We start from the raw sequence: 12,627 nt of genomic DNA, 5'->3' as shown, positions 1-12,627 counted from the left end.
AGTCAATTAACGATGTCCAGTTCGGTTGTGAGAATAATGAAAGCGGCATAAGACATTAATGGTTTCATTTTTCTTATGTTTGATCTGAAACAAAGATCTATCTATTGTGCTACCTTATAATTTTCTTAAGATTCATCAGTCTCAGAAACAGGATCTAAAGGTACCAATGGGAAATTACCACTGCACATATTTCATTTCCTGCTTTTGGGTATCTGGTTGGACTGCTTAAGCTCAACTTGTTAAAGCCTAGTAAATGCCTCCCCCACTTGACTTGACTCATAGGTCCTCTTTTGCCCACAGGCAGTTGTCTTCGGAGAAGAGAAGAAAGAGCTCTCGTATGCTGAGGCAACTCAGGAACTCAATAGAACAATGGAACACCATTCCATAGAAAATTTGGATGAAGACGGATATACTCAATTAGACTTCAGCTCTTGCAATATCATCAGGAAACCTGTGGTCTCAGAGAAAGGTATATATTTTTCTTTCTGACTTCAACATTTACATTCTCATCAACTAAAACTGGAAGTGGAAAAAATTGGAGAGACTTGCGATTTGTCGGGCTTTTATTAATATATTGTAAAAGGTTTTCAGAAGTCACTGAAGATAATTTGAACGGGCACTAAGACTTTTGGTAACCATTCAGGGACTAATCATCAGTACAGCTGACCCTTGAACAACACGGGTTTGAAAGGCACAGGTCCACTTATACATGGTTGTTTTTCAAAAGTAAACACTACAGTACTACACGATCTGCTGTTGGTTGAATCCATGGATTCCAAACTGTGGATATGGAAGAACTGAGATACAGAGGGCCAACTCTAAGTTATATGGAGATTTTTGACTTTGGGGAGAGGCGGTGCCCCTAATCCCTGTGTCGTTCAAGGGTCAACTATGTTTAAGTTAATTATTATGATGATAGAAAATACTCACAATTTCTCTGTTCTATAGGGACAGACACTTCAAAAATAAGAAGTTGGTAATAAGTGTGATGAAATGCAAAGCTGAAAGAATTTCAATAGGAGTGACTTGTTTATTTGACAGAAAAGAGTAAATTGCAGAATGGAGGTCAAAGAAACACAGAAGTGTAAATGAACAACATCAGGATATTGGAGATAAGAATGAAAAGATGGAAAAAACAACTTGTGATTTTATGGAAAAGGCCAAAGGGAAGTCAGAAGTCATAGGGTTTAGAATCCTGAGCCTGTTTGTGTGTGTGTGTGTGTGTGTGTGTGTGGTAATGAGATTGATTTGGAATTTTTTTTTTTTAAATAAAAGGGAGTTCTTTTTATGCCCGTGAAGAAATATATATGTATTAGCCAAAAAGATCCCATTATCAGGACATGAGTCTTAGACATAACGTAAAAGAGGTGAAATCTGGGGAAGGGCATTAAAAGATTTCTCTCTTCACTGAATGAGCAATTTAATCTCCTCTATGGTTCCCCTATCTGACAATTCTCTGAAATGCTTTTATTGCTTATTCTCAGTTTTTAAGTGGTGATATTAATATAAAGTGAGTTTCCTGTTATCAAGAGATTATTCACAGGTTTTGACGGCAGAATTTACTCTCTTCTGCTTTCTGTTCATTCCCATTGCACAATCATTTTCCTCTTGTCACTTATGCAATTCTTTTCTTGGGCAACCTGATGGGGAAGAGTGGAAAAACTAGATGATGCAAGAGGTAGGGAGACATGTGTGTGTTTATAGATGTGCGTGGACAAATTGTGTTACCTATAATGTGTTAGTAGTCCCTAAACTAGGTACTTTTACATATGTTAACTTAATGCCCACAATAATCCTTTGAGGTATTATTAACCTAATTTTTCACAAAGAGAAATGGAAAAACAGAGGAAGTAATTTGCCCAAGGACGTGCAAGAAGTAAGTGAAAGGGGAAGATTACCCTTAGTAACCAGCATTATTTCTGCTACATTAAGCTATCTCTTCTAAGAATAGGTAGGATTTCTTGAATCCTGGTAGTGTCAAGAACTATAGACATCAAAAAAAAAAGAACTATAGACATCAATGTGGAGCTGAAATTAGGAGTGCATAGATATCAAGTTTCAGAACCTGAAGAGGTATGCTAAAGGTGGAGAAAAATTCAGACTAATCCTAGATGACTAGCTTATCTGGATATCAGATTTTGATGAACTGTAGAAATAAAGTGCTCTGCAATCCATCATCCAATTTCTTTATTCAATTTCTGCTCCCTATGGCGCCTCAGGATTTTGTGCTGTATCCCCTCGTTGGCGTCCCATTGCTGTGACTTTGGGAATTTTATGCTTGGTAATGCTGGTGATAACTGTGGTCCTGTGTACCATGGGTGAGTATTGGTGGGAGAGATTAACAACAGACATTTAATAAGCATTTATACTGTTCCAGGCACTCTTTTAAGAGCGTAACATAATCTAATTGAATCTGTATATTGACCCTATTGAATTGGCGCTATTAGTTCTCATTTTATTTCTAGGGTCATAAACTAGTTATTGGTAGGATCATGATTAGAAATTTGGGTGATCTGTCCTAAAAACTCATACTCTTAACTGCATGCTCTCCTTGAAGAGCTGGTTTCAAAGCTATGGAATTCCTAGGATAAATTAATGAAAGCAAACCAGAGGAGGTAAAAAGGAAGTACAATTGGTGTTTATCTTCCTAACGAAATAAATCCTCTAAAGAGACTATAAGCTAATTTTTATGTCTCATGATTTAAGGAAATTATTTTATACCTGATCTTTACTCTAAACTCCTTTGGATAATATCAGGAAATACCTGAGGCACTTATCAAATACTAACTAGTTATTTTGTGACAGATGAATAAATTTCCATAGATTTTATTGCTCATGCATTCAAAATTGAATAAAGTATTATTGTACCTTCAAAGAGGCTATATGAAAGATTTCTTAAATAGACAAGTGTTTATTGAGTACATTCTATGTTATAGGCACCAGGCAGGTTCTCAAGGAACTCTCATTTTTAAATAATAGAAGAAAGATAGAAGATTTATTACTTTTTCAAATCATTCATGGTACCAATTGACTGTATTCCATTTGCTTCATTTTTCTCTTTTGTATTAAACCCTCTTCATGGAAGTTATTTCTTTTTTCTGTATATTTCATCTATCATCTATTCTATCTATCTATCTATCTATCTATCATCTAACTTTACCTCTCCATCAGCAATGTATTATCTATCACTAATCAAGTATGTATCCCTTTACATTTCAACAAAAATATGGTTTTGGGGATTTTAATTCCCAAACATAGCAAAATGACTTTTTCTTCTGTAATTACTATTGTTGTTGGTATATGAAGCTATCTGGAGACCCAGTTCAGGGAACAACCTGTTGAAGGATAACAGCTTTCAATCAAGAAATAAAGAGAACCACAGTCAACCATCTTTAGAAGACAATGTGGCTCCTACCAAGGCTCTCACGACCACAGGCAAGGCAGAATTAAAAGATTAATAAAGTCCTTAATTCAGAAGGGTTAATTATTGGTGCTAAGGTTTGGAGCAACGGATGAAGAAAGTACTTTTATGTGCGGTGATTGTGCATCCAAGGAAAGCCCACAGCAGTATTGTCTCAGTAAAATACGTCCCCTGTCATATATAAAGTGATATCATAAATACCTTATGAACTTAGCTGAATCTCCAACTTAGTTGGATTTTTTTTAAATCAGTAACTAATTTATCACAGGATATGTATTTAGGCTTATAGGAGATTGTATAATTTGATGTGAAGGAACAAAAAGTGTTCTCATCCCTTAGGGAATTGACATTTTAAAATGATATAGTTAAAATAGGAAATAGGACATCAGAAAAGAAAAACGGACAGAAAAAGGAAAGAAGGGAAAGTGTTGCTAAGAATTAAACGTTTACAAAAGAAATAAACCTAATAGATATGTTTCTGAAAACTCTGGTTAAATTTGTTTTTCTTTAATCCTGCAAGTTCATTTATTTAATTACAATTTTATATACACAAAACTTCAATTTCTAATTGCATAATTATTGACTATGACAACATTTTGTCTTCAATTTTCCATCTCTGGACACATACCTCCTCACTATTTGTATCACATTACTCTATAATGTGAACGATTGCTCTTATACTTTTCTTATTTGGAAAATTGCATTCTGAAATGGATCTCACACTTGTAAAATAAGTTAACATGAAATTACTGTATATCTCAGTGATTGATTTTGAATTCATTTATTAGTTATCATGGAGAAAAGGAGTTCTGGTCTGACTTTGAAGGAATAGAAGACAAGTCAAGAAGGAAAGGAGGGTTCACTGTCTAAAACACTGTTTATAGCCACTCAACTCATTTTTTAATTGTAAATGAATAAGGGGTTTTAATGTAGCCTCTTCTGTAAGGTTGTATCCATATAGTTTGAATTGAAAATGAAATCTATTAATGGTAATTCATTGATTATTTATCAAGTGTCCTTAGGATGAATGGTACTTGCACTGAAAGAGGGAATTGGTATAGTATGAATCTCATTGTATTTATCTTTTATTTCCAGGAGTTCTTTCTAGCTCTTGTCCCCCTAACTGGATCACACATCAGAATAGCTGTTATCTATTTAGCACATCATTAGATTCCTGGGATACAAGTAAAAGACGGTGCTTGCAACTGGGCTCTAATCTCCTGAAGATAGACAGCTTAAACGAGTTGGTAAGTGTAGATTTCAGTTATAATTATCTGTGGTCTATATTGAACAGAAAAATAGAGGTAGGTTCCAGGTAATGATGATTTTTCCCTAAAAGAAAGTCATTTTATATATCCTCCATGATTATAATAATAGCATATATTAAGTGAGTAAAGTGCATAATATATGCTTCTCTCTGTAATTAATTAATTAAAATATGAACACAGTTTACTTTGAAATAAACCCTTTAAGCACAACTGCACGTTGACTATAATAGTCAGGCCACTACTCATTTCTGTGGGCTTGGATTTCAGGTTGTAAGTGTGGTGGAGTGAAATAGAAAAATCTTCCCCTTGTTATCATAATTATCAAGAGAAACAGCAGCTATGATAATATATATTTATAAATCATTTACTCCTTGCAATATACTAGGAAAGGCAAAGAGGTTTAAAAAGTAGGCTTGTTTTAGCAGTGCTCAAATAATTTGTAAGAAAATAGAAACAACTCAGGTATTTAAAGTAAAATATCTCGTACCGGCCACAAGTGCCATAGAAATTCAGGGAGATCCCCACTGACGTAAACACTTTACAGAAACTGTGCAACTTACGATGCATCTTGAATGAAGGATAGAACTCAGATGAGCCATGAGAAGGGGTTAATAGTCAGGAAACATTCTATACTACAAATCTAAACAATCTATAACTTCTATACTTACTTTCACTACTCTCAATTTTTTTTCTATTCTGTCTTACCCAACAGTTATAGTTCACATAAAAATGAATGGAAGTAGATGTATGATTAAAAAAAGAGCATAGGACTGGAAGTCTGTCTGACTTTTAGACCTTCCCGTAATTGCCGCTGTGTTGTGCTATATTTGTCAACGATTCACATATGATCTTTAACCCCCAGATTACTTATGCATAACTCATGCAGTGGGACTAAACGACTTTAAAATTGTCATCTCACTCTGAGAAGCATTTCTTGACAAAGGTCATGTAAATTTATATTTTCTGTTAAAATTGTGGAGAAGATAGTGGCCTGTCATCCATGGACATTGCCTAGGATATTCTGTCGCCCTTGGATTTTGTCAGGTAGGTTGAATGCAAGCAGTGCAATGTTGACATTAAGGATGCATTCTTTATTGGAAAATTAAACAATACGACTCTGAAGAAATGAGATACGACTTTTGAGACACTCAATGGCATTCAAGAATTGGCACTTCTGTCTGAGTTGACGCCAGTATATGTGTACATCCTCCACCAAGGTGACTCAATCTCTGTTTCTCAAAATCTCCAAGAGTCTGTTTCTGTATCTTCTTTTTATCTCTATCATCTGTCTATCACACTCTCTCTCTCCTTGACTTGTATTTGTATTTATGTTTCCTTACAGGAATTTATATCTAGGCAAGTGTCTTCCCAACTTGACCATTCATTTTGGATAGGGCTTTCTCGCCGTCAGACTGAAGAACCATGGCTCTGGGACGATGGTTCAATGTTGTTGTCTAACTTGTAAGTATCTGGAGAGACAAAGCTTCATACTCTTCCTCAGAGAGGTGAGAGCATGTCAGGCAGTTAAGAATCTGATCTGTTGGCCATAATAAGAAAGAGAGAGAAAAAGATACATAGTGATGGGGAGAGAGAAAGAGTGAGCCAGGAGGAAAAAAGAAAACAAGAGGGTAGAGGAAGACTGAAGAGTTGCAAAGAGCTGAATGGCCATCTCGAGCTGTCAACACAAGTGCTCCCTCAGCTTTCTTACTAGGAGGGCATGTGAGGCTGCCCAGGAAGGTGCAATCACTGTGACTCAGTGTAAAACTGTGCTTAAGAGCAATGCTTTGAAGTCAGTTCTCAGCTTGAGTCAATGATTGGCCCACTCATTGTGTGAAACTGGATGAGTTCCTTAATCTAACAGCACCCCTCTTTCTGCACCTGTAAATGAGAATAAAATAGTACGTACCTCTTAGGATTTTGAGATAAAAGTAAAATCACTTAGCACAGCATCTTGCACATAGTAAATGTGTGATACATGCTATTATTATTAATTTTAAAAGCAACCACATTTCACTTTTTTTTTTTTTTTTTTTTTTTTGCGGTACGCGGGCCTCTCACTGTTGTGGCCTCTTCCGTTGCGGAGCACAGGCTCCGGACGCGCAGGCTCAGCGGCCATGGCTCACGGGCCCAGCCGCTCCGTGGCATGTGGGATCTTCCCGGACCGGGGCACAAACCCGTGTCCCCTGCATCGGCAGGCGGACTCTCAACCACTGCACCACCAGGGAAGCCCACATTTCACATTTTATAAAGCTCTTTTAGACATATGAACATTTGCACGATTATAAATTTTTCCTCATTGTATGTGTACGCACTAAGATACACACAATGAAGAAGAATTTACATACGGAGACTTATTATGAGGAATAAGCTCACACATGATTATAAAGACTGAGAAATCCGACAATCTGCCGTCTGCAAGTTGGATACCCAGGAAATCATGTAGTGTATGAGCTTCAGTCCAAGTATGAAGGGCTTAAAACCAGGGGAGCCAATGGTGTAAAACCCAGTGCCAGAGCAGGAGAGGGTGAGATGAGATGAGATGTCGCCACTCACACAGTCAGGCAGGAAGAAAGGAACAAATTTCTGCTTCTGCCTTTTTGTTCTATTTAGGCCTTCAATGGATTGGGTGATGCCCGCCCACGTTGGGGAGTGAAGTCTAGTTTGCTGAGTCTAGTTCACTGATTCAAATGACACACTTGAAAATAATGTTTGATCTGGCTGTGGCTAGTAAAGTTGACACATGAAATTAACTCTCACAAAGTGTTGAAGTCTTCCTCACTGCAGTTGTCGTTCATTTTCTCTTTAATATCTGCAGAACATGAAATTATCTTCCCCTTTTCCATTTCTATTATTGGTGTGTGTGTGTGCTTTCTTCTTTCTTTTCTTTTTTAGTTTTTTAATCAGTCTCATTGGGTGTAGTTTTCAAAGAAAGAACTTGTGGCTGTGTTGATTCTTTCTCCCTCTGTGTCTTTTTCTCTCTCTTTTTTTCCCATTAATTTTGGTTTTCACCTTTATCATTTCCTTCCATTCAATTTCTTTGTGTTGAATTTGCTACTTTTTTTTTTTTTTTTTTTTTTTGCGGTACGCGGGCCTCCCACCCCTGCGGCCTCTCCCGTTGCGGAGCACAGGCTCCGGAAGCGCAGGCTCAGCAGCTCCACAGCATATGGGATCCTCCCGGACCGGGGCACGAACCCGTGTCCCCCGCATCAGCAGGCGGACTCCCAACCACTGCGCCACCAGGGAAGCCCCAAATTTGCTACTTTTTCTCTAACTCCTTGTGTGGACTCATGAAGTTCATCCTTTTTTTTCCTCAAGTATGTACATTTAAGGCTATAATTTTAGTGTATTTTCATTTTCATTCAGTTCAAAATACTTTCTGATTTTCATTGTGAGTTGTTCTTTGGCCAATGAGTTACTTCGAAATGTATTTCTTAATTTAGAACTATCTGTGTGTTTACAGTTATCCTTCTGTTTTAGGTTTTAGTTTAGTTCCATTGTGGTCAGAGAACATACTCAGTGTGATTGCAGTTCTCTGGTTTTTGGTTTTGTTTGTTTGTTTCTTTGGCCACACCATGCAGCACAGCTTGCAGGATCTTAGCTCCCTGACCAGGGATTGAACCCAGGCCCTCAGCCGTGGAAATCCTGAGTCCTAACCACTGGACCGCCAGGGATTTCTCAGTTCTCTGGTTTTTATTTGCTTCGTCTTCCCATACTGAGAGAATTATAATAAAATCTTCCACTGTAATTCTACTCACAACTCTGTAAACATTTTTGTTGATGTGTTGAAGCCAAATTATTAGGCACATATAGTTTAGAATGGTTATATCTTGCAGGCTCAGGCTCCTTCAATGTACTTTTTCTTTTCTTTCTTTCCTCTTTTTTGAACTTATTTTTTTATTGTTCCACCTTTTCTTATGTTAATTTAGAATTTACTTTTTAACTAATTTTAGCAGTTACGCTAGAGATTTCAACATACAGTCTTCACTCATCAAAGTCTAATATTAATTGGCCTTTTCATGCTTTTCCTGGGCAATATAAAATATTAGAGTATTTCTTTACTCTGTATACTCCCTCCCCAATTCACATGCTATTATTTTTGTGTATTTTAACTCTGGCCCATATTTTCCCACATTTTAGTATCTCTAAAATTGGCATATGTCTTACCACTGCTGGTCTTTTATAATCATTGTCATCCTGCACTAAAATTGAGCTCTGTCAAAGCATAGCATTTGTTTCTGCCAGTCAAAGAGGAACACCACAGACCTGAGGCTACTTAAATTAAACAGTCCACTAGGGGTTGTGTGTGTGTGTGTGTGTGTGTGTGTGTGTGTACTGTTATAGGTTCAGACAGAAAAATTGTATGAGTAGCAGCTTGTGGGGGTATAATTTTTTCCTCCCGCCTTCCCCCTGGTGGCAAGATTGAGAAATGCACTTTTCATTGTTACTCTTTTTCGTTTGGCAGTTTTATTTTTCATTTACTCCTGCACCAAAATAGTCCTTTGTTTTCCAGCTTCTGCAGGGTTTTCTGTTAAATGCCCATCTCGAATGCATTTATTTCACAGAATTAAATAAATGGTACATCAATGGTTGATGGCATCTTGGATTCAATAAAAGTATAGCCCTAGAAAACAATATAGATTTATGCAGTCAGTTTATTAGATTTTCCCACATATTTACGGTTTTCATTGCTTCTTAATCCTCTCTGCCTCTCCTACCTTCCATTTTGAATCATTTCCTTAAATATGAAGAATACTCTTTAATATTTCCTTTAGAGTTGAAATTTTAAGGTCAGATTTCCTGTGCTTGTCTAAAACTGTCTTTATTTCAACTTTTCTAAAAAATATTGAGTATAAAATTAGAAATTTATAGTCTCTTTTCTTTCAAGCATTCAGAGATATTACTATAATGTATTTTTATTGTTTTTTTTTGTTTTTGTTATTGTTAATGTATTTTATTTTTATTGTTGTTTTTGAAAAGTCAGCTATTTGCAGGTAATATATGTTTTAAATCTGATGTCTTTTTTCAGCTTTGAAAAGTTTTCAGCCACATGCTTCAGATGTTGATTCCTTCCTGACTCTATTGCCTTCTTCTGGAATTCCAGTTAAATGTGTTACAGACCCATTCACAATATCCTATATGTCTCATTTGCTTTTTCCTATATTTTTATCCTTTTTTTTCTGTAACCTATGTATTTATTTCTCACCTATCTTGCAGCACTTATTTTTCCTCATCTGTAGCTAACTTGCCATTGAAAGCCTCAGTTAAGCTTTTAATTTTGTTTGATGAATTTTTCAGTTTTACAAGTTCTCAAATCTACCCAGTTGCTATTTATAATTCCTAGCTTTCTTCTAACATTCTCAGTATTGTGTTTTAACTCCTAGAATACACTGTATAGTTGTTTTAACATTTGTGCTTGATAATACCAGTGTCATATACTCATTTGTATCTGTTTCTACTATTTTTCTTCTAATTTGTATTCATATCGATATATCTGATTTTTTTGATAATGCACTTAACATTATCTCTTAAATGTTTGTAGAATTAATTTGAAGTTTACAGAGAAGCTTTTCATTTGCTTCTGACAAGCACCATCGGGTATGAATAGTACAAACTGAGTATTATCACATTTTGATTTTAATACCACTTAACTATTTCACTTCCACTAGCCAAAGCACAGTGAATTTATTAACAAAGAATCTTGACAAAATATATCTCCTACTTTTCTATAGCCCTTTGTCTTGTGTTTTCTTTTCTGTTTTAAAAAATGAATAGTGGACTCTCTAAAGTCATAAGAGTAGGTCCAAATTAACATTTTGATATGTAATTACTCATTGGTGACAGTAATTTAATCTGGCTCTGTACATACTCCAAAATCTCTTAGAGGTCAAGAAAATTTTTTGGAGAAGATCACTGGTCAGAATTCTCCCTGAGGCTGGATCAAAGTTGTTTCATGTCCTTAGTCTAGTTATTTCAATAGAAGAATTCTCTCAATCCTCCAACTCCAGGGCAAAGAAGAGATAGATGTACAGGATGAAAAGTACCAGACCATAGCTTTTATACTGAGGCTCAGTGATGCCCTTTGAGCTTGACTGAATAATTAACACTGCTCTTTTAGGAGACTAAAGAGCAAACAGAACAGAGCGTGCTTCTATTAACCCATGGTAATTCTCATAATCATCTCTCATTATATTGCAATACAAAGCAAACTTCAGGATGCATTAAAAATATAGGGTTGTTTGAACTGCCTTTAAATGGCTTTGATATCAATGATTCTTCACTTAGTTCTAAATAACTTTTAGCAAGAACGCTTCAACTTGGTCTACTCACTAAACATACCCAATAATATTTTTGCTAAACTGTTGCTTCATTTGATAAATATACTTCTAGGTAAAAGGTTAAAAGAGAAGTAAAGAACTGTCTATAGAATGTTAAATAGTTTTTCTTTTTTGTCAGTTTTATTTAATTTTATGCAACTAGTAGTATTTCTTAAAATTTTTTGAGTCATTTTTATGCCTTAGTAATGAAGGTTATTTTGTTACCACTGGAAACAAATAGAAACTAAATTCAAGTTTCCTTTTTCAATGATACGTACACTTCAGAAACTCTTTTCACCAGTATCCTTACCAACTTATTTCAGCATTGTGGAGACAGTGGACAACATTCCTTATGTTTGTTCTATACAATTACCTTATTGTATTTTATTTTAACAGGTTTCAAATCAGAAGAACAGTTACCAAACAAGACTCATCTCACAGTTGTGTATGGATTCATGTGTCAGTCATTTACGACCAACTTTGTAGTGTGCCTTCATACAGTATTTGTGAGAAGAAGCTGTCAACATAACGGTGGGGGTGTCGCTGTGGAGGAGCAGAGAGAAATATGTAAGATAGTAAGGAAGGTAGAAAACAACATGTTTATGACCAAAAGCATCATAAAAAAATCATCCAGTTCCGTCTCTTTTTTTCTCAAATAGCCGAGAGAATATGTCTGCCATATCTCTGACTAAGAGAATCTTGTAAAATGTGAAATTGTAGGGAATCTGCTGTTATAAGAAAGCTTTCTCCTTTTTAAATACTATCAATCAAAAAAAGATCTGACAATGAATATAAAAAAGTAACCTGTCCTATTGACAGAGGTATTAACATGTTGTAATGCAAAATATGTTTTATTACTTTTTATGATTACTGTTTTGCAGTTTTCAGCAATTCCTCAGGAATTAATTACTGTTAAAAGGTATTATTGGAACATAACTAAGTTCCCTCCTATGAGGATTTGTCTCTTTCTTATTTTCTTTTAAATTTTCCCATTGGTGCTGTTTATATTTCCAATGGGGATTTCCATATTACTGGAGAGGTATTTACAGCCTTCTTGTATTCATTAATATGTGAACAGAAATTGCATCACGTTCACTGCATTTTTCACTTTAAAATGGTTAATGTTATGCAAATTTCATTTTAATAAAAAATGCTAATTAAAGAAGCTTTGGCCTTTAAATTATGTGCCATGTATAATTAACATGATCTCTATTTGCCCTCTCTCCAGAAATGATGATGAATCTGGCCCTGGGGAGGAGGTAGTATAATAGGTAGTTTTGTATTGAAGAATAAATGTTGGATCTTAAATATTTAAAAATCTAAAAAAAGAAGATAGAAATGTTTGGTGAGGTTGACTATTGTCTTTTAAGACACTAACTTGTGTTGTCACTATCTGAAAAGAAATGTGGAAGGGCAAAGATAATTCAGGTTGAGAGTTAAATTAAGGTATAAAGCAGGATTTTGAAACGATGCCATGCATTTTAATTTTGTTTTTGGTTTAATTGGGTCTCCTGTATCCTCCGAATGGAGTGGATGATTTGAAGAAATCTTGATAATCAAGGAAATAATTCTGTATGCTGAATGTCCAGCTGCACTTATCTAGACCAGACAGGTGAGGCAACAA

The 12,627-nt window shown here is 35.6% G+C and overlaps 1 protein-coding gene across 6 annotated transcripts; it reads left to right on the top strand.

Moving 5' to 3' along the window:
- Positions 1–369: 369 nt before the first annotated feature.
- Positions 370–11,631, top strand: LOC132434415 (C-type lectin domain family 7 member A). Of its 6 annotated transcripts, XM_060026084.1 has the most exons (6): positions 370–469; positions 2,220–2,318; positions 3,307–3,435; positions 4,517–4,668; positions 6,032–6,150; positions 11,400–11,631. In XM_060026084.1, the coding sequence occupies exons 1-6, from the start codon at positions 370–372 to the stop codon at positions 11,530–11,532; spliced, it is 732 nt and encodes a 243-aa protein (XP_059882067.1). In that variant the 3' UTR covers positions 11,533–11,631. The 6 variants fall into 6 exon arrangements, with proteins under 6 accessions (XP_059882067.1, XP_059882068.1, XP_059882069.1 ...); XM_060026085.1 differs by lacking the exon at positions 3,307–3,435; XM_060026086.1 differs by lacking the exon at positions 6,032–6,150 and having other exon boundaries at positions 11,400–11,577.
- Positions 11,632–12,627: the final 996 nt, after the last annotated feature.

The sequence above is a fragment of the Delphinus delphis genome, chromosome 11, assembly GCF_949987515.2.
Source record: "Delphinus delphis chromosome 11, mDelDel1.2, whole genome shotgun sequence".
Classification (NCBI taxonomy): Eukaryota; Metazoa; Chordata; class Mammalia; order Artiodactyla; family Delphinidae; genus Delphinus; species Delphinus delphis.
The sequence above is the reverse complement of the archived record's forward strand: the minus strand, read 5'-3'. Positions and strand labels throughout refer to the sequence as shown.

What these genes read in the sequence shown, in the direction of transcription:
- LOC132434415 (XM_060026084.1), top strand. Translation starts at nt 370, where the DNA reads ATGGAACACCATTCCATAGAAAATTTGGATGAAGACGGATATACTCAA. An exon ending in ACCTGTGGTCTCAGAGAAAG is followed by an intron (nt 470 to 2,219) that starts GTATATATTTTT and finishes ATGGCGCCTCAG; the next exon opens with GATTTTGTGCTGTATCCCCT. An exon ending in TGTGGTCCTGTGTACCATGG is followed by an intron (nt 2,319 to 3,306) that starts GTGAGTATTGGT and finishes TGGTATATGAAG; the next exon opens with CTATCTGGAGACCCAGTTCA.